Source organism: Homarus americanus, unplaced genomic scaffold, assembly GCF_018991925.1.
Source record: "Homarus americanus isolate GMGI-L3 unplaced genomic scaffold, GMGI_Hamer_2.0 scaffold4060, whole genome shotgun sequence".
In the NCBI taxonomy this organism is placed as follows: Eukaryota; Metazoa; Arthropoda; class Malacostraca; order Decapoda; family Nephropidae; genus Homarus; species Homarus americanus.
Window position 1 is genome coordinate 6,051,975 of NW_024746161.1, and position 22,612 is coordinate 6,074,586.

Consider the following 22,612-nt stretch of genomic DNA (forward strand, 5'->3'; position numbering starts at 1 on the left):
TATATATGGGTGAACATGAGATAATCTAGGCTAGCGGTAAAGGCGGCTACAAGATAATGGAAAAACAGGGGTGGTGGGCGTAACCAACCAGGTCAAGCCAATCAAGGAGTATCTCGTCGAAACTCCCAATAAGGGGACGGCCTCCACAGGGCATAAATTTGTTATTCTTTGTGTGTTGTTTTAGTTGCCTCTTGATGTGTCGTGATGGATGTTGTGTATGTATAGGGACGATAAACTATACAATCAAACTATAAATAAATGTAACCAATCCTTCCTATAGTGACCTTACTGTACCTGCCCTAAGTTAGGTAGAGTTTGGTTATGTTATGGTAGGACATGATGCCCTTTAGTGACTAAAACACGTTTTACCATATATTTGTACCGACTAATTTCCAGCCGGTTATAAAAAAAATAAAAGGTTATGCTACACTTGGTTATAATGTAAAGTGCGCTTTAGGGTTTAATCAGACGATTATCCTCTCTCTCTCTCTCTCTCTCTCTCTCTCTCTCTCTCTCTCTCTCTCTCTCTATCTATCTAACTGCCTGTCTGTCTGTCTGTCTGTCTGTCTGTCTGTGTATCTCTTCCTTAATTTTTGTCATGTATCACCAACGTCATACTGAGTGCATGATACACCTGCCTCATGCCACAACTTCAGTCATGAACTACTAGTATAATTAATGTGTACTGGGTCAAGGTGTCAGTTACTTAAATGTTCATTCGTTGATCCGTAGAGTTATTCAGCCAGAATATCTTACGCGTTGACAGTTATAATGTCAGTCACCCATCACGATGACAGGTTGTTGACACCAAATTCGATTTCATACTTCTAAGCCGCAAGAAAAACATGTTTTGAGTCAAACGCAATCTACTATAATACGCTGTTGAGGGAAGAGAGAGGGTCCAGCATGGCACAAGACCTGATGGTCACAGCCCCAAAGAGGTTCACCACTTCTCAGGCGTCTACAATAGCACTTGACAGATGTTATTGCTGCTCCAAAAGTGGATATAATGTTTGTTTGATTGATTCTCCGTAGTCTCTGCCGCATTAACATAAACAACAGGAATACCACTATACAAAAGGCACATTGTCCAGTGTGGTATCTTTGGTGTGCTAAATAATATTATATTAAATTATAAATTACTCTTATACTTCACCTCATTAAGGGTATCATACTGATGACAGATAACCTTATACCGTACATTTAATTGTCGCGGACCTAGTCTGGCAGGAGAAATCTGCAAGGTATGATAACTGCGCGGAAGGTGCCGGCAGCGCGGTAACCTCGCCAGGTCTAGAAGAGACACCCAGGCCCAGCAGTGTTACGTTGAGGTATCGAGTGGAAGGTCATACTCCGTTGTTCGGGTGATACTGAACTATACCATAGTGCAAGTGGCACAACCTCTAATAAAGTTATCCTGAAAATTTATACTTAAATTCTTGGTTGTTAGTTTACTGTTTATCTTGATCAGGAAAGTGATAGAAACTTTTCCACTGAGAAAATAAGGAAAACTTTCGAAATGAACTTAAGAATGGCTTATCAACTTAAAAATGTGGTATAGTGGAGTACAGTGACAGGGAACTAGTCTTACACCTCAGCACTACCGGTTCGAGAAGATCAGAGTTTACAGTATCAGGTAAATTAATCAAAGCAAACCTACTTTATATAGCTTGAAGTACTTAAGATATTTTGGAACAAGTTTATAGTGAAATATATTATATCAGTCAAAGCTTAGATCTTAATATGGGTTGTTATAATGGGTGAACGTGTCAATAGGGAACGTCTTTTAAATACAAAACACTATGTCAGTTTTTACTCAAGACAACAGGGTTCTTTTGTTGTTAAAGATGAAGGTAAACAAATAGAGCTTGGATGTACAGTACCGTCATTACATATTGATAGTGAGCGCAGAGTGTGTTATTTATCCAGAATATAATTTTAACATAATAAAACCAAATTGTCGTAGATTACTGCAATTTTGGGAGGGCCAGCCAGGAGCACGTAAGGTGTTGTAGAGTTTGTATATATTCTTAAGGTGATAACTTAGTGAGTGGGAACATAGGCACCCATATGTGGTGTGGTCAGTGTTATCCACAGGCAGGTAATTCATTATACCTGGTCAGTACTAATTACCGGTCCAGTAACCTAACAGAACTCTCCATCATGGGTATTAAATAACCTTGGCCTCCGAACCTTATTACTAATACTTGGAAACTAACTAATTCCGACCTAGATATTATTAACCTTTGGATCGGGGCCTAACCTAACCTAATCTAATCTAACCTAACCTAATCTAACCTACCTATCTAACCTAATCTAATCTAACCTCATCTAACCTAATCTACTCTAACCTAACCTAAACAAACCGGGGATTAGCCAAGGCGCCTCACCTCTCTTTGATTTGTTCCTGGATTCCACTGGTCTCTGCGGAACCTCTTTATCCAGAAGTAAATCGATCAACCAGTGTTATAAAGTCGCGTCTTGAGGTAGGTGGTCCTAGTGATATTCAGAACAGGTGTGTGTGTGTGTGTCTGTGTCTGTGTGTGTACATATGCGTGTGGTTTTGTCTGTCTGGGTATGCGCACATGTGTGTGAGCAGAGGCGTGTAATGGTACAATTATGTGCTTTAAAAGTCTTCTGTATTTCTTGTGTGTGTGTGTTTGTTGGGCGCACACTTATATCAGTAAGGTTTCCACAATAAATTACAAACTATAATGAGGAAGTTAAGAGTCCTTATTAGATAGCAAGAACAAACAACAACAAACATCAGAAGAAATCAATTAAACAATAAGAGATAAAATAAAAATATACGCTACTTCAGGTGATAAAATAAAAGAATTATTATTATTTTACGCTCAAATAAAAGTAAATATATACCGCTCCAGCGAAGGAAGGATAAATTAATAAATATGCATATGTTCTTGCATAACGATTTTCGCCCCTGGAAGAATATATTCCCGAAAAAAAAAACAATTCATGGGAAGCCGACATTATTAGAACGTTGATGCTCACAAAGCTAGAGAAATATAAGGGGTATTACGATGTCACTTGAGGCTAAAGACAAAACGGTCGCTGGCCACAAGTTACCTCGCTGATGACGCAATATAGTGCCCGGGGAAAGTCGTGTGGAAGTTTCCAGCTGTCTAAACTGTGCTGGACCGACGTTTGTAAGTGTTGTATCTTTTTTCTCGTCTAGAAACTGGAGGAGATTGGGGGGGGGGGTGAGGCTGGTAGTGTTGGGTTGAGAATGTAAGGTGAATATTGTCTCTTTCTTCTCGTTTATGGTTACAGATCCGGTTTATGCCGAGACAAAAAAAAATAGAATTTCTACACCCAGCTTATGATAAAACATGAATAATAAAATAGATTGTTTTGAGATATTTTATGATAATGTCTAAAATCCAGCTTATGGTGTCATCTGGGGTTGAGTTACCTTCATTGGGGCACAGTTGTTAAGACACTCTTGTACCGTAGTGTACCTGAAGGAGGAGATTGTCAAACTCTTCGTCCAGTTTTCAAGAATCGCTGTAGTTATTGAGCACCTTTTTATAGTACTGGTAAAGACCTAAGTTTGCGGGAAATATTATATAGCTTCGTCGAAGTTTGGCCGATGGTCTGCCAACACGTGACGTTAACTACAACATTTGGGTTACTAGAGTCACATTTCATAGAATATTCAATATAATGGCAGTACCTTGGTCGTTACAGAGGGTCAAGTGTAATTATATCTCACGGTAGCTACGGAGTTTGTTCTGTTTCACGGGTACAGGTGTAGAGGTATGTCTACCTTTGCACATTACTCCACAACATTGTTTTTTCATATATCCTAATAATTAAATGGTTTAATGGAATATATAGCCACTTCATACAGTGTTGAGTCTACTAGGGGTCTGGCTCACTCAAGACCTTTTATAAGAGATGTCGACAAATTTTGCGTTGGGATAAATCACTTTGATATACGGAAGGTTTGGGTCTAAAGTGGCAAGGGCAGCGGGTCCATAAGACTTTGGACCGTGGCTTTACTAACACAAGTAGACTCACAGGTAGAGTGTTATCATAAAGTTCACTAAAGGACCTTCACTCTAGTAACAGGATCAGAGGCTTGGAAGAATAAAGAGAATCCTTAACCAGAATGAACATCCTAGATCGTTGCTATTTACCTTGTTTAATCTGTTAATGGTGGTCGGGATGAGGGGTAGATTTACAAATACAGTTTAGGATTTAGACCTTTAACGCACAACAGGATGGTGACTTTTAAGCTCTACAGTAGTACACGGTGTTGTGACCTTTAATACAAAAACAGGGTGTTAGACTTACAATTATGGACAGGAGGAGGATATCTGATATACAGTATTTTACAAGGGGAGTTTTATCTGTGGACGTGAAGGCACAGAAGTAGAGCGCAGCGTGCACACACTTGGCAGACAGGACCACATGGGAATCCCACTTATTCTAATAACAGTCTGCACTATGACAACCACGGGATCAACTTCTGACTGGCTTGTGTTTGTGAATATAAATGATATTGATCAAACTTTAGCATATATCTTGACCACGGTGTTTATATTTAAGTCTTTCTGTGTTGTTTTTATTTTGGTTGTTTGACTGTGTGTGTGTTTCTCTCTCCGGGACTTTTGAAATATACATGAATCTCTCCGACGTTGTTTTGCGGAACACGGAACTGTGCACAATCCAATCAGCAAAACTTTCATCCAAACCTGACGAGATTGCTGGAAATTGATTTGGAAATGAATTTAGCGGTTTGGAAATTCGTCGCAGAGCGTGAGTATTACCATGAGGGTGGACGGGTGGGTCAACGGGGCGCTGGACACGGGGAACCACGTAACTGTTAATGCTGTGTAATGTTAACTGATATCTGTCAAACTCATCGAATGTCCGATACTGAACCTGAGTCACGCGTGTGGCAGGAGGAAAGTTAATACAACTCCTATGTCAAAAACTGGTAGTGAATCAAGTGGATCTTTATCATAATAGACGCTATCGCTAACCTGACCTAACTCATCTGACCATTAGGATTGGGTCTACTAAGTAGGGAAATACTAATATTTGGGCTCCTTGGGACTACGGCCCATTAGGAATTGGTTCTAATCCTATAATTTTGAGTTTATTATGACTGGAAACCTATCAGGGTAAGGATCTCAGCTACCAAACGTCTTACACTGTGCCCCTGTAAACTCGCAAGGTATAATACATAACTGAACGTTCAAACATGTCTTTTATTTAAACACCCACGCAGGAAGTTCTTACTGCTGTTAAAAATTATGAATTGCTATTAAACATTTGCGTGTTAAAAGTACAACACAGAATTAGTACACTCGTTTGTTTTTATAATTTGTAAAGGCGATCGTCTCACGCAAATAATTTAAGCTGTGATGGTAATTTTTGCTGCAAAGTTATAGCGTACAGCTGTATGGAAGGTCTAACATCATTTTATAAAAGTTAAAATTGCGTCATAGTGTGGACTTGGAAGTTTAAAATATGCACCCGGCCTGCCTGGAGATTTACCACAGGGATGAATACTAAAACGTGCTTGTGGCAGAACACTTATGTTTAATAAATAGTAATATTATTAATGATAATAGTATATAGTAATGGTAATAATCATATACGGTATCGATATAATAATTATAATAATAATAATAATAATAATAATAATAATAATAATAATAATAATAATAATAATAACGCTGAAAATGTAAGCAACTTGGAAACTTTAGGGTGGAGTTTTGAATAAGCATCTGCCGGCAAGGTAGTGAAGCTTCAGTGTAAAATCTTTAAGATGCGTCTGCAGGCGAAGATGTAAAAAAAAAAGATTAAGAAGAAAGACAAGGAAGAAAATATCAACATACGTGAGGCAGCGAGGAAGAGAAAGTCAAGGAAGAAAACATCAACATACGTGAGGCAGCAAGGAAGAGAAACATCAACATATGTGAGGCAGCGAGGAAGAGAAAATCAAGGAAGAAAACATGAACATATGTGAGGCAGCAAGGAAGAGAAACATCAACATATGTGAGGCAGCGAGGAAGAGAAAGTCAAGGAAGAAAACATCAACATACGTGAGGCAGCAAGGAAGACAAAGTCAAGGAAGAAAACATCAACATACGTGAGGCAGCGAGGAAGAGAAAGTCAAGGAAGAAAATATTTACAAATACATCTGTCAGCAATGAATTGAAAAACCGGTGAGAAATTAGTAAGATACGTCTGGCAGTGGGGGAATGAAATTTAAGGTGAACTATAAGATAACTCTAACACTGAAACTGTTGTGATAACTTCAACATTATGCCTGACAGCAGCAAGTTTGTTAGGAAAGCACGTAAGAAATTAACCAAGACTACTCCTCCGACGTGGGTATATATTGTATATATAGATTTTTATTCACTCTTAGGTTGTTCCCATTTCGATAACTTACGTAGTTTTAAATCTATTATCAGTACTCCTCTCACATTCTTGTATAAACATCCCTCAGAGACAAGAAATAATTCAGGAGAAGGATTACAAGGGCAGTAAATAACGATAAAAGGTTAAGACAACACATGTTTACTCATAGTTACATCTTTATCATCTACACACATTGATTTATGCAGTACATGTGGGTTGTCAGGACTTGGTCAATGTTGTATATTTATCGTTTATATTTCTGCCGTCTTATACCTCACAAGACTAAGTGACGCCGAGGATCACACAAAACCACTACTGATGCCTTGATCCATGTACCTCACACACACACAGTCACTGGTAATGAGGAACTTTCATATATTAGCAACACCCAGCCACGGAAAGTAACTAACCCGTATACAACAGCTCAAACTAGGATTTATTTACAGACTGGCAAAGTGTGTCTGGCTGTATATGTCATGGAAAGATCTAGTTTAGACATGTATCATAGTTACATACAAAAGTTATATCGTAGAACATAATATTATTAACTGAAACAGAATCGTGGGGATCATCAATCTTGTCTTAAATTGGGTTTTCTTGAAATAAGCCTAATTGTTCTTATGCACGTACGGTATGAAAGATTCATTATATCTTTAAGCTTTCTCACACACACACACACACACACACACACACACACACACACACACACACAACCAAAACATCCGGGGAGGAGAGTGTACGGCCGTGGGCAGGATAGCATGTTTTATAAGTTGTTTGATGCCAGGCTGGGTAAACAGTATGTACCGTCGAACTGAAATATCTTCAAAAGTCGTATTCATAATTTTGCTTTATTATTTACAATAATTTCATTTCAAAGTATTTACATTATTAACCCCATAAAAATAGTTCCGATATCTTTATTTATTTGTTAACAAGGATGATAAAGGAAGGAGAGGAGGGTAAGGAAGACGTAGAGGTTGGTAAGGAGAAAAGGTGAGTCTGGAGGAGGGAATGGGAAAAAGGGAGAGAGAAAGTGGGGACAAATAAGGAAGAGGGAAAAATAGATGGGTAGGAGGACATCAGAAGGTCAGGTAATAAAGAGGGAGGAGGTTAAGAATGGAGAAGGTGTAGCTAGGTAGGTTGGGAGAAAGATTAAGGAAGAATAAGTTAGGAGAAGGTAGGTAAAAAGGAGGAGAGGTAGGAGGGAAGGTAGGAGGGAAGGTAGGTAGGAGGGAGGGAGGGGAAGATAGGTAGGAGGGAAGGTAGGAGGGAAGGTAGGTAGGAGGGAAGGTAGGAGGGAGGAGGAGGGAGGGAGGGAGGGGAAGGTAGGAGGGAAGGTAGGTAGGACGGAGGGTGGCTGGGGGAGGGAAGGTAGGTAGCGGTGGGGGTAGATGAGGGGCAGGGGTGAACTCACTGGCACCAGCGCCAAATTAAAACCTGATCAACGCGGCCTGGACTGTGAAATTTAAGTAGCTGCCATACCCTGAAATTGAGCTAATTAGATGATTGGTGATGCTGGGGGTGTAGCAGAGCAATTAAGTTGTTATTCTTGGCGAGTGGTGCACCAACATAAAATTTATATTCATGAGTTCGGACGTAAATTAAGCGATGTGAAACTGAATTGATTACATTGGTGTAATTTTGAACTGGCATAATGACCACCAACGTTTTATGAGTAGTGTTTCGGAATCTAATGATAAATTAAATTAATATAATAATAATAATAATAATAATAAATGACGATTAATTCAAGGAAATGATTCAAAATACCACTGGCCACCAAAACACAATGAACTTAGAAATATTACACAAGTCATTGCAATTCAAACTCGTGTGGTGAAAGTATTGTAACAATAGATTATTTATACAGGAAACATGTACAGCACAGTAAAACATCGAATACTTTACTATATTTTTGTGTTTTGGAATAATGACGATTTTTTTTGAGAGTTCATGTAACGGAAGAATAACACAAAGACTAAGTAATATTATACTATGCACAATGAACGATCCCGACGGCGTTGTTATTACAGTTTCATTCATTAATTTTTCGCTTGAAGATTCACTGTCACGGAATTTCGTTCATTTACAAACCTTGAAAGACCGTACGTGAATATCCAGATCTCTTATTCACATATATCAGTACCATTACATATTTATATAAACTTTACAGATACAGAAACCTATATCCTTTGTATCTGTTTAAGTATACACTATATATCTGAGTATAACCACAGTAGTATGATAAATCCTTACGATACCAGTAGTATGATAAATCCTTTACGATACCAGTAGTTTGATAAATCCCTTACGATACCAGTAGTATGATAACCTTACGATACCAGTAGTATGATAAATCCCTTACGATACCAGTTGTATGATAAATCCTTTGCGATACCTGTATGATAAATCCCTTACGATACCAGTAGTATGATAAATCCCTTACGATACCAGTACGATAAATACCTTACGATACCAGTTGTATGATAAAACCTTACGATACCAGTACGATAAACCTTACGATACCAGTAGTATGATAAATCCCTCACGATATCAGTAGTATGATAAACCCCCTACGATACCAGTATCAAAGTTGATTTACACATAGTACTTATACGCCTCGTAACCTCAATATTTGTGAAACATTTGCAGTTTTATAATAGGAACACAGGATAAGAAAACTGACCCTGACTCAGAGGAGTTGTGTATTTAAAACTGATGTCAGTGAGTATTCCAATATCCCACCTCTGGGTCGTGAATGGTGCCACCCTATCCTCTTGTGGCAAGAACCATCTATTGAAGTTTGATGCGGAAAAGTGGTAAAATATATTAACGTATTATTCATTTTAATATAATTATTAAATTGGAGAGTAAAAATATCAAGAAACGACAGTGTTGTCCGAGAGACAGAGAGAGAAAACAGACTGCTTGTAAAAAATTGCTGTGGTGTGGCTCTGGACTTGATGAAGCAGTAGCGGCCGACGCAGCAAGTGGCGCCATCCGTGGTGGGTTTCAATACCAACTACACAGACGTCACGGCGCGGTACCAAAGGCTATTTCTATTATATTAAGTTTGTTGCAATAATGTCACCATCCTCATTCCATGGCCAGTAATTTTCTCTCTCTATATATATATATATATATATATATATATATATATATATATATATATATATATATATATATATTACTTTCTTCTTAATTACGCTTACGCAGAACGTTAGTAAGACACGTGTGATCAACTACAATATAAAGGTAGAACAAGAGAACAAGACAACTTCATTCACCATTTACTAAAGTGTGGAAAGCGTACAGAAGTACATCTAAATAAAGGCAGGTCCCTGACAGATAAACAGTCGATGCCATAGTGTTGAAGAGTATTAGGTGTGGGACTGTTACACAGTTTACAGGAACCCCCGCCTCAGACACTTGCCAGAAAGGTCTGTATCCATTCTAATGCAAGTTTTAACAATATTACTATGAACCATAAGTCCACGTGGCGATACTTATAGGGCAAGGGAAGAAACTGATCATACTGTAGGATGGACAGGCTACCACACCTTTCCGTAGTCCTTCGATAGGCTGTAGGAAAAAAGCAGCAGAACATATTCTCTATCAGTAGTACAAGAGGAAGGGTGTACTACAGGTCCAGCATCAGGGAGAGTTAGACTACAGTAGAGAGTCAATAATATCAATGTATACTAAACCAACATGAGATGGAAACTGAATTGCAACATCACGAGCTAAGGCCAAGAGCCGTGTTATATGTTGGTTGATCTTAGGCTTTGGCGGAGGGTCACCTGGAGGGCAGAGAGGAATCACACATAATCACTCCGTATAATCTCCTCTTAAGTAAGAGATCAATTGCATCAAGAGTCCGTGCAATTCACTATAGGTAATGTTCGATTAGTTTGGAAGCCTCTGACAGGCCCAACCTACGAGTTCCTCTAGATTTTACCATCAAGAAAACTCCATCAGACCGCACTCTCTCTCCAGACCTCACTTGTTGTTCCTCACTCTACCCTCCTTTCTGATAGCCTCATTTGTCCTGCCTTCTGATGTCATTCTTCCTCACTTTAGTTCATATCTCAGGTAGCAGTCGATATATACAAGGAAAATTGGTCATCTAAAAATTAAAAAACCCTGACGTCCATTTAAAGTACGTTAATGAAGCTAATCCTTGCCCAGGTGACGGCATTTCCATCCCACAGTCTAAATTGTACCTCCATCTTGACGTCCCTACAGTGTTTTCCTTCCACCAGGATATTTAAGAACCTTTGATGAGGTCAGCGGCTTCACTTTCATAGGCTGTGGGTTTTCTCTGACAGACACCATTATCACTTTCTAAGGTCTAGTCCCCCCCGTGCTTACAGAACCGATCATATCCGTCGCCTCCAGCTCATCTACAGTGTACCTGCAAACCAGAATAGCATGTGTTTACTGATGTAGTTCTGGATATAATAGCTAAGCCATGAACTGTGGTGTAACTCTGTAACTATATATATATATATATATATATATATATATATATATATATATATATATATATATATATATATGTGTGTGTGTGTGTGTGTGTGTGTGTGTGTGTGTGTGTGTGTGTGTGTGTGTGTGTGTGTGTGTGTGTGTGTGTGTGGACAGTTGAAATTTAACCATTTGAGAGGTTTCGATTGCGAAAATTTTACAAAACACTTGAAGACCGTATTGAGAATTAATGCATGTAATATTAAAGTAAATTAAGCTAGAATTACACTGAGTATTTCCTAGAAAATATATTACCGTTCCACACTCCACCTGGAGCGTAGAGTGTGAGTGAAAGGGTACCGAGGGACCCTATTACCCACACACACGCACTAACTTCTCTTTATATAACATCCACTATAACAATTCCATATCCATAAAATCCGTGAGACAAACACAAGATCGGTAAAGTTGAATTAACGTTTTATTGAGGGCGTGTGGGAGTGACAACAACAAACCTGGGTCCACAGCTGCCTAGGGTCAGCCTAACATCTTGGATTGCCTGGCGAATACCACCAGGCATTCATCAAGCCTCACCACGGCAAGTCAGTAAATCCCAATGTAGTTTGTCCAGGTTGTGAGGGAAAACAGAAAACTGAGGAAAATTCATTGGAGAACACCATCAGCTTAGGGAGTGAGTGAGTGAGTGACTACCTCGCAGAAGACTCGAGTCTGGAGTGATTATTACTAACCAGTTGATGGTTTATAAAGGTTATAGCGGTATTATACAACTCAGTAATAGATATAATGGTGACCTTAGGGGATGGATAAGGAGGCTGAGAAACAAACATATGTAGGGTAGATGTTCACCAATAAATGAGAATTTCACCCAATTGTTATCAGTATCACCAAGTTATTTACAGATGGGAGAAACAGTAACTATTTTCTTAACCACTGTTATTTCTTAACATCCACAACCCATATAGAATCCAATCCTTTATAAATGGGCACCTAACTTTACAATTGGGGAAGTGAAGGCGGTCGAGTGCAGTACCGGCCATGCTAACTACTTGTGTACCAAACACATAAGGTGATGCATTAATAAACATCCTTAACTAATTCATTTTGCCCTAAAAAAAATTGATAACTTCTCTGACAGTTAACTTATATATACTGTATATATATCTCTTAGCAACAAAACCAAGAAAATAATTAAAGAAAACTTCAAAACGCACCATCAGCCAGTCGTCGTGCCCAAACAGAAAACAATAAGACCCCCACCGAGAAGATCCTTGTCGTGTGTGTGTGTGTGTGTGTGTGTGTGTGTGTGTGTGTGTGTGTGTGTGTGTGTGTGTGTGTGTGTGTGTGTGTGTGTGTGTGTGTGTGTGTGTGTGTGTGTGTGTGTGTGTGTGTGTGTGTGTGTGTGTGTGTGTGTGTGTGTGTGTGTGGGTACAATTTCACCTGCATGACAGACATTAAATTGTCTTGCTCGTCTTGTTTTTCAAAGTCTCCCTGTTAAATTTATTTTCTATTAATCATTGTAATTGTTTTCAATATTTCGAGTAAAACATTACGTGTTCGGGTTTATTTTGAAGGAAATTTAAATGAAATATAACTAAAACAAAATCTCTATATTGGTAATCCTCAGAACATTTAATGTTATTGTAAAAATGGATATTATGGACTTAAGTAACTAGATGTACTTGAGGTATAGTGTAAGGGTAATTACGGGACAGTCAGCACCAAGGGACCTCAAGTGTAAAGAAAAATATATAAAGAATGTCTGTCAAAGAAAAATAAACGGTAATAATACTTATAGTTCTGAAGAGTAAAATAAAACAAAAATGCATCAACAGTAAATTTAAAGTGTTAGAAAAATAACAAAATATACACACACACTCGACGATAATAAACAAGGACATTAATTATAAATTGATGAAACTATAGGAGAAATTATAATAGATAAAAGAGTTGTATCTCGTAATTCATAATTGTTGATGGACTGTGTAATTGCTAAATTATTCACGCGCTTAAAGACCTTACTTGTTGAAGGGCAGTAACGACATTGTAAAACAACAATACGAGAGTATTTTTTTTTTTTTTTAAATTGCCTGAAAAAAAAATTACGTACAGTTAAATAATTATACCGGTATGTATAAGAAAGGGGAAAATTATTAGAGGTGTTTTTTCCATTAGTATTTACCTTATTTCACCTACGTTATCTAACCAATGGCCACCCAAACTAGAGGTGACCATGCCGTGAGAAGGTCAGTGGCCTGTGTAGGATCCCTCCTTGTTCTTAATAGTCTTGTCTTGTGCTATTTTGAAGCCCAATACTGTTCTCGATTCCACAGCTTGACCTGGCAGGTACTCTTTTCCATTGGTCTTCCACCTTCTGTGTGAAGAAGTATTTCCTTATATTCGTTCTGCATAATAACTTGGCAACCTAACTTGGCAACCTTGAAGTTATCTCCCTAGTGTTGGTGGTGCTTGACATCACACAAAATGGTCGGGGCTCACATTTTTTCATCACTTTCAAGATCGTTCATGTTTGTATGAGGTCTGCACTGTTGTGTCTTGACTGAAGTATTGTCAGTCCTTAGACTCTCAGTTTACTTAGATTATCGAGATCAAATATTTTCAGATTCATCTTAGCCGTTATATGTTGCATCTTTTATAGGGATGTTAGGTCTTCCTGGAGGTAAGGTTTCCATGCCAGTTGGGGACGTTCAGGAGACATATAAAACTACAGAAACATTTTCATATTTTTACATTCGAAGGTACGCCTTATAATTCCTAAACCTCGGTTTGCATTTTTCACTGTTGCACCGCCTTCAGTGACTGATCTATCACAACGCCAAGACTTTTTCTTATCGACAGTGTCCAGTAACGTGTTATTAACAGAATAGTTGTGATTACAGTCATGAGCAGCTCATGAAGATTCTTCTGGATGGTTGCGACGTCGTCTTGACTTGTTACCTTCCCAAATATCTTCGTGTCGTCCGAAAACTTAACAATCTGGCTCAATATACTTCCATCGACCTCGGAATATTTCATTAGAACATCCCACTGCTAACGGATATCACTCCTAGCTAGACAACAGTAACGAATATTGAAAGCTGATCCTTAATTCCACCATGTTCAGAGATTTATTTATTAGGTACTTTTCCGTTATAACCACTATTTTTTTGTATTATATATCGTAAGTTAATCTTTCGTTTTAACTAACCTAACCGAACCTACCATAACCTAAGATACTTTAGGTTTGTTGAAAAAACTAGTCTACGATCTTAAACCAAAAGGCGCGGTTAGGAAAAGTTCCATTTATAATCTATTAACCGTAAAACATATGTGTGCAATAAAATGTCTAGTTAAAAAACGTCTTCGTACAGTTTCATTTTTCATCCATTGTCTTAGACTTGTGGTGAAGACAACAGTTGCCAGTAAAGATCCCTCACACCTTTCCAGCCAGGGAAGACACGGTACCTCCCACAAGTTTATTGTCTTACTTTAGTCTAGTCTCTATTCAGCTTCTTCCTTTTATCAAGTCCTGTTGTCTGCAACGCCACAAGAGCAGCGTTTGAAGGTTCCTGCTTTGAAATTCAACTATTTTTGTTTCTTATTTTTTTATTTTTTTTTAACGAAATAAAGACATCTGCTGCACTTTTGCCTCAGGGCGAAGGAAGCACACAAAATCTTTCTTGCAAATGTGTCCAACATAGGTGTTGGGTCGTCGACGGTAGAATCTTACATAAGAGAGCTGGGCGGTTACCTTTCTTCACTTAATTAACTTATTCTTCATTCGGGAACGACTTAGTAGATACTTGCAAATATATATACATATATATATATATATATATATATATATATATATATATATATATATATATATATATATATATATATATATATATATATATATATATATATATATATATATATATATATATATATATATATATATATATATATATATATATATATATATATATATATATATATATATATATATGCAAGTAAATCACTGTAGGTGCGCGTGATCCAGGTATATGTGGACCCCCGCATTAGTTATTTTTTCTATGTGCGTCTCATATCAGTCAAGGATAGTGAAGTGGAGACAGTGAAGATTATGTAGTGGCTGTAGTGTAGATAGTGCAGTGGATATAGTGTTAGCTGATAGTGCAGTCACGGTTAGGGACTGCCTCTGCAAAGACAACCCCAAAGAAACATGTAAACAAATAGGCAACCGACAACAATCAACCCCCACCCCCCCCTCCCACACACACAAACAAACAAACACTCCCTCTAGTGCCGGTACAAACACTAACAAACGCCCGAGACGTCAACACACGAGTGAGGTCTTGTTTATTACTGTGTCGACTGTCTGTAAACCCTGTCTTACTGTTGGTCGAGAGATGTACAGTACTTCACGTGTTGGTCGTGTGTGAGGGAGGGAGGGGGGAGATGGGGTACCGACTAGGAGAGAGAGAGTTTTATCAAACGTTATATGGAATGTGTGTTTATGGGTTGTTCGTTTCAAGGTCAACAATCATAAAACTGGCATCACGGCCATTGGCTTTAAGGTACCGTGATACGTTCTGCTAATCTTGGTCTGAGTCTGATGCTTCATGTAGAATAGCTCATGAACACCTTCCTTGAGTACTAGGACAGATCTCATGTTGAAGCAGTCGTGGTTACCTTGTGAAGTTTTCGAGCCAAAGGTTCATGGTTCAAGGTGAAGGTTTTGTATCTTTATTCCTCAACCTTCAGGTCAGTGGTGATGGTTCATTACAAAGCTTCAGAGGCTGCAGGGGAAGTTTAAGCCACGGTTCATGGTCTGTGGTTCTCGTTCATGCTCCTCATGGCAGGAGTAAGTAGGTGTTGGTGGAGTGTTTACCGCCCGGGGCAGCTTTATGTGTTTATCATCAGGTCACGTCCCTGACAGCCGGGAAACCTGAGTTGCATCAGGTGGGAACCAAACATTGACGAGAGTTTTCTGGAGCTACTGGATATCTAGTGAGTGTGTTTGTGTGTGTGTGAGTAAAACATTCCGTACACGATGAATGGAACAAGTTACATAAAGGAATGGGAAGTTTGATTTTATATATATATATATATATATATATATATATATATATATATATATATATATATATATATATATATATATATATATATATATATATATATATATATATATATATATATATATATATATATTAGTACATACACGCGTAAGTAGAGTCTTGTGGAGGTTTGGTTAATACAAATATTTATATGCATTCTAGTCTCAAGCACTGTACGTATTAACCAATAGATTACAACTCTTTTATCCAGGTCATTGATTTACCATATATTAACTGGCTCGTTTCAAGATTAAACTCCCAAACTTGTCACAATTAATCTGCCTTAACAGTTTCAATAATCGAATAATATTATAAGATATTATATGATGTATTTTTGTCATAAATTGCCGCGATATATCAGGAAGGGAAGTTACGTACTCGATGGGGCAGAGAACTCAATATCATTCATACTCCACAATTATTGAGGCATTCATCATGAGTGACTCAAGGTACCACCCATTCTGGAAACATTTTTATGCTCAACGTCGATAAATTATGAAAATTAGTGATTACATATATATGTTTATATGTACTGTATTTAGTTCCTACTGTCAAAGTCATTAGTAGACCTCCCCTTGTTTTTATGGTAATGTATATAGACATTAGGTATACATTATACGATCAATATACTCGTAACATGGAATTAATTACTTATTAATTGGATGTATAATGGAAGTGACTATAACTATTAGTTGAAAGGAATCACATGCTCGTTCATAAGGTTGATATTCTCGCTCTTAATGGCAGCAACAGGTGGGTGGGCGATACATTTACTCCACATAATAAATGGTAATGAAATTCTCAGGCCTTACGGTTGTATAAATAAGTTCCAATAACGACAAGAATACATGAACAAATTATATCCCCCATCTCCTGCTATCCTAATTAAGTCTGCCTGAGTGTATGTCTCCCCACACTGGATCAAATATTCCCTCACAGACTTTAACCAAATATTCCCTCACAGACTTTAACCAAATATTCCCTCACAGACTTTAACGATGACGATTCCGATAATAAAGACAAAATAGAATCGATATAAAATAGTACGCAACAGGATGGGTTGAGGTGTCAGTTTTAGTGGAATAAAATCATCTTTTTCATTCGTAATCCTCATACTGTAGTTATTTGTATTACTTCAAGGAAATATTATCAGAATTAATACCAAATGGTATCCCCAGTATCAGTGACGTTCCAGGGATCAGAAGTAAAGACGTTATGAAAGGGTGGAACTTTTATTTCCCAATATGAAAGACTCACTCCCATGCTTTGATATTGCTTCAAAAATAATAATGAAAAATCGAAAGGAAAAGACAAATTCGTTCTTTATTTCTCTAATTAAGTAACCTTGAGTCTACAGATGGACACGTGTGATATTTCATTTCGATAGAATTTTACCTTGTAATTTCTTCTTCGTGCAAGTTCCGGGAATTACGAGAGAAATCTATAGAGAGAGACATTCTTACACCACTGACTTAACTACTTAGGGGCGACACTAATCAATACTTGGTGTTGGGCGGCACCTGTGATGTGTAAGAGGTGAAGGTGGTGGTGAGGGGAGAGGGTGGTGGTGAGGGGAGAGGGTGGTGGTGAGGGAGGTGGTGGTGAGGGAGGTGGTGGTGAGGAGAGGGTGGTGGTGAGGAAAGAGGTGGTGGTGAGAGAGGTGTGGTGGTGAGGAGAGGGTGGTGGTGAGGAGAGGGTGGTGGTGAGGGAGAGGTGGTGGTGAGGGAAGTGTGGTGGTGAGGGAGGGGTGGTGGTGAGGGTGGTGGTGAGGGCAAGTGCGGTGGTGAGGGGAGAGGGTGGTGGTGAGGGGAAAGGGTGGTGGTGAGGGGAGAGGGTGGTGGTTAGGGGAGAGGGTGGTGGTGAGGGCAAGTGCGGTGATGAGGGCAAGTGCGGTGGTGAGGGGAAGAGGGCGATGGTGAGAGGAAAAGGGTGGTCATAGTGAGGGGAAAGGGGGTGAAGGTGAAAGGTGTAGTTATGAAGGGCAGAGGGTGAGGGGCCTGTAAGAGTAGAGGGCAGTGGGTGACAGGTAGGGGCAGTGGATGGCAGATGAGGGGGATTGGGTGGCAGGTGAGGGGGAGTGGGTGAGAGGTGGCCAATATAACGTGATATATTACATAGAGGGGGAACTTGTGGGTCGCCGTGATAGATGGTGTTGTGGTTTGGTCGTGAAGGTGAGGGGAGTAAGGTCGACCCCTCATTAATGTGTACCTGAGACGGGAGGTGGACTGATGTGGAAAATATAACGGTAATATTTTTTCCTTATTAATTATCATTCATTTATAAAATAACATTTATTCGTCGTACCTGGCTCCTTCCGTATTATTTTTACATACACACACAATCTCTCTCTCTCTCTCTCTCTCTCTCTCTCTCTCTCTCTCTCTCTCTCTCTCTCTCTCTCCTAGTCGGTACCCCATCTCCCCCCTCCCTCCCTCACACACGACCAACACGTGAAGTACTGTACATCTCTCGACCAACAGTAAGACAGGGTTTACAGACAGTCGACACAGTAATGAACAAGACCTCACTCGTGTGTTGACGTCTCGGGCGTTTGTTAGTGTTTGTACCGTCATTAGAGGGAGTGTTTGTTTGTTTGTGTGTGTGTGGGAGGGGGGGTGGGGGTTGATTGTTGTTGGTTGCCTACTTGTTTACATGTTTCTTTGGGGTTGTCTTTGCAGAGGCAGTCCCTAGCCGTGACTGCACTATCAGCTAACACTATATCCACTACACTATCCATACTATATCCACTACATCCACTACACAATCTTCACTGTCTCCACTTCACTATCCTTGACCAAATTGAGGCGCACATAGGAAAAAAAACTAATGCGGGGGTCCACTTATATATCTTAATTACATTGTTATTATTGTTCTCTCTTCCACCACCTACAGGATGAGGAGCTCGTCGACCACACTGCTGTTGTTGCTGTGCGTCCTGCCCTGCCTCGTCCTCCACGCCCACGGTAAGTGCCCTACATCCTTATGTCCTGCCCTGCCTCGTCCTCCACGCCCACGGTAAGTTCCCTACATCCTTATGTCCTGCCCTGTCTCGTCCTCCACGCCCACGGTAAGTTCCCTACATCCTTATGTCCTGCCTGCCTCGTCCCTCCACGCCAGTAAGTTCCCTACATCCTTATGTCCTGCCCTGCCCCCTCGTCCTCCCTTGCAGTAAGTTCCCTACATCCTTATGTCCTGCCCTGCCTCGTCCTCCACGCCCACGGTAAGTTCCCTACATCCTTATGTCCTTCCCTGCCTACATCCTTATGTCCTTCCCTGTCTCGTCCTCCACGCCCACGGTAAGTTCCCTACATCCTTATGTCCTGCCCTGCCTCGTCCTCCACGCCCACGGTAAGTTCCCTACATCCTTATGTCCTGCCCTGTCTCATCCTCCACGCCCACGGTGAGTGGTCGTGGAGGACTCTCGAACCTCTAGCTTTCTTCCCTAACTTCCGGCTTTTTTTTTCTCCCCAGACAACTTTCCAATTTTTCTCTCTTTTCTTTCACAACTTGAAAATTAAAGTTTGTGAGTCTTCTTCCCCAAAGGTTTATTTTTTTTTGTTCATATTCTTTGAGTAATAACTTCAAAGTTTAAGGCTCTCCATATATTAATATTGAGTTTTATGATCAATCGGTGGAACTACAGTATCTTTATTTTGTACAACTGAAGTGGGGGCAGGAGATCTCTCTCTTACCAAGCCGGGGTCTGAAAATATGATTCGCTTAATATTTAAATGGTTTAAGTATAGACTTACTGAGTTGCACCCAGAACTATACTATGTTTGGTAATTTCCTCTCATACTTATATAGTTTTCTGTAGCCAATTTCATACAGCATGAGAATCTTTGTTACTTTTTCTCGGGGGGTCGAAGACACCTTTTATTTGGGCTGTTCTATCCTACCTGTATTTTATTTCAGGTCGTACTGAGGTCAATATACGGTGTTCTGTGTGTGTCTGACATATATTTTATCGATGTTATATTGCCATAAAATTCTTTGTTGTCTGTCTGTCTATTTTATATACTTGTATTGTATTGTCACAAATAAATTTTTGTATAGTTGAGGTGGTAAAATCAGTTAGCGTGTGAGTGTTCGCTGACAGGTAGAGCTGATGGTTGCAGTAGAGGGAGTGGTAGTGGTGCGGGGGGCGGGGGCGGGGGTAATGATCAATCAATACACGGGAGGGAGTAGTGGGGAGGAGCGGGGAGAGGCGGGTGAGAGGTGGCGATGTGGGGCAGGTAAAAAAGGCAGAGTCTCTCTCTCTCTCTCTCTCTCTCTCTCTCTCTCTCTCTCTCTCTCTCTCTCTCTCTCTCTCTCTCTCTCTCTCTCTCTCTCTCTCTCTCTCTCTCTCTCTCTCTCTCTCTCTCTCTCTCTCTCTCTCTCTCTCTCTCTCTCTCTCTCTCTCTCTCTCTCTCTCTCTCTCTCTCTCTCTCTCTCTCTCTCTCTCTCTCTCTCTCTCTCTCTCTCTCTCTCTCTCTCTCTCTCTCTCTCTCTCTCTCTCTCTCTCTCTCTCTCTCTCTCTCTCTCTCTCTCTCTCTCTCTCTCTCTCTCTCTCTCTCTCTCTCTCTCTCTCTCTCTCTCTCTCTCTCTCTCTCTCATCCTCCTCACTACCATCTCTCTCCACTTCTTGTCCTTCTCCTTCTCTTCATACTTCTCTGTTATCCTTCCTCTCCCTGACACTTCAACATAGCTCCACCTACCACCCTCCTCGCTTGTCCTCTCTCCCCCACTTCCCTCTTCCTCTCTTCTCTCTCCTCTTCCCTCATATATGTTTCCTCCTTCCCCTTTACCACCCACATCTACTCTTTCCCTCCTCCTTCTCTACCTACCCCCCCCCTCCCATCTAGTTACGTCAACTCTTATGCTCCTATACCCCTTTATTCTTTCCTCCTTCCTACTTCTCCTTTCCCCTCTACCCATACTTCTCCCTATCTCTCTATCTCCTGGTCACCTCCACACACGACTCCTTCAGTACTTGCAATGATCGATTCCTCTCCACTTTACTGACCCTCTTTCAAGTCCTCCCGTATCACAGTTTCTTCCCTCTTTTGTGTTTGACTGCTTCTACTTATTTATGGTACTGTGGGGAAATTTCGTGGTACTGTGGGGAAATTTCGTGTTACTGTGGGGAAAATTTTTTGTAGTACTTTGTGGGAATTTGTGGTACCTTGGGGATTTCTTTTTTTTTTTACTTTCAGTACGTACAGTATGTAAAGGAATATACGTACTTAGCATCCGTCCGTCCGTCATCTACCCGTAGTACCACCAAGCTTATTTTGCAAGATTACGTAATACATTTTCAGTGCAGAATTATGCAGTATTATAAGCTTATCTACATACACACAGTAGATGACATTTATATATTTTCAGAATGTTTATTTTATTTATTTATTTTTTTTTTTTCATTTAGAAAGATTACGCACGACTGATGGTGGTCTAGAGCCGTAAGACTTGGTGGGCTTGTTTATATGCATCCTTAGATTAGCAGATGACACTTGTAAACTCTGATTGTTGTTTGGATTTTATTTTTTCGTCACAGGTCTTGTTTTTTTTGTTTTTTTAGTGTTTGAGATTCTGGGATGAAAGGACGTGAAGTTTATATTTTACGACTTAGCCTGGGTAGTATATGAATACTTTCCTTCCTAACGACGTTGTCTTGGTTGTTATATTACTACACAAATCCGAGTGTGTCCTCCTACTTGATGGACTTGCATGTAAACTACAAGATAAAGTCGTGATAGTTACGATTTTGCACTTCCAGTTTATGAACAGATACGCGCGCTACCAGGAGATAAGTTGAAACAATTATGGCTTTATTATCTCCATAGTTTCTGGGTTTTTTTTTTTTTTTACTGGCTTCAAGACTCACATGTACCGTCACCCTCAGCTCTCCACGGGCGTCACCGGCGACACAGGCACCACGACCGACGGTTCTTCGAGACCCAGCAGGAACACAGTAGCCGCGGCCACACCCACCACCGAGGCGACCACCACACACGCCCACACAACCTCGTCGCCCACAGCCACGTCCTCGACAACTCCCTCAACGGGTTAGTCAGACATTCACTTCACCTCTCTCTCTCTCTCTCTCTCTCTCTCTCTCTCTCTCTCTTGACTGACTGACTGACTGACTGACTGACTGACTGACATATATATATATATATATATATATATATATATATATATATATATATATATATATATATATATATATATATATATATATATATATATATAAATAATTCATTCTCACATCTCCATTTCGGGGAAAAATTAACGTAAGAACCTCTGAGAATCAGGACATCGCTTTTATATATACAGTACACTAGAAAAGACTTTAGACTGCCAAGCGATGTAGAGTCTTCAGGAGGTAAACTTTAATTAACCCTGAACACCTGCTCCTCTTTTCTCCCATACAGGAACCGGGTGACGGAGGAACCCCACAAGACGAGTCATGGGATAGGAGGTGCCGGGTCACGATGGGCATTGACCTACCAGGGGGCGGCGCACGAGTCCGCGGCCATCAATAACACGGTGTCTAACGTGACGGCGCAGCTGGGGGGCGCCGCCTTCCTCCCCTGTAGAGTGGGCCACCTGGGCGACAGACAGGTGGGTACGCTACTCTTTCC

General features: G+C 40.0%; 1 protein-coding gene across 1 annotated transcript in view; it reads left to right on the forward strand.

Moving 5' to 3' along the window:
- Positions 1–1,331: 1,331 nt before the first annotated feature.
- LOC121879085 (hemicentin-2-like) overlaps positions 1,332–22,612 on the forward strand; it is a 31,239-nt gene continuing 9,958 nt past the window's right edge. The window contains exons 1-4 of the mRNA XM_042385586.1: positions 1,332–1,636; positions 18,879–18,949; positions 21,871–22,033; positions 22,403–22,592. Coding sequence (XP_042241520.1) covers positions 18,880–18,949; positions 21,871–22,033; positions 22,403–22,592 — 423 coding nt within the window. The 5' untranslated portion in view covers positions 1,332–1,636; position 18,879. The remainder of the gene's footprint in view (positions 1,637–18,878; positions 18,950–21,870; positions 22,034–22,402; positions 22,593–22,612) is intronic.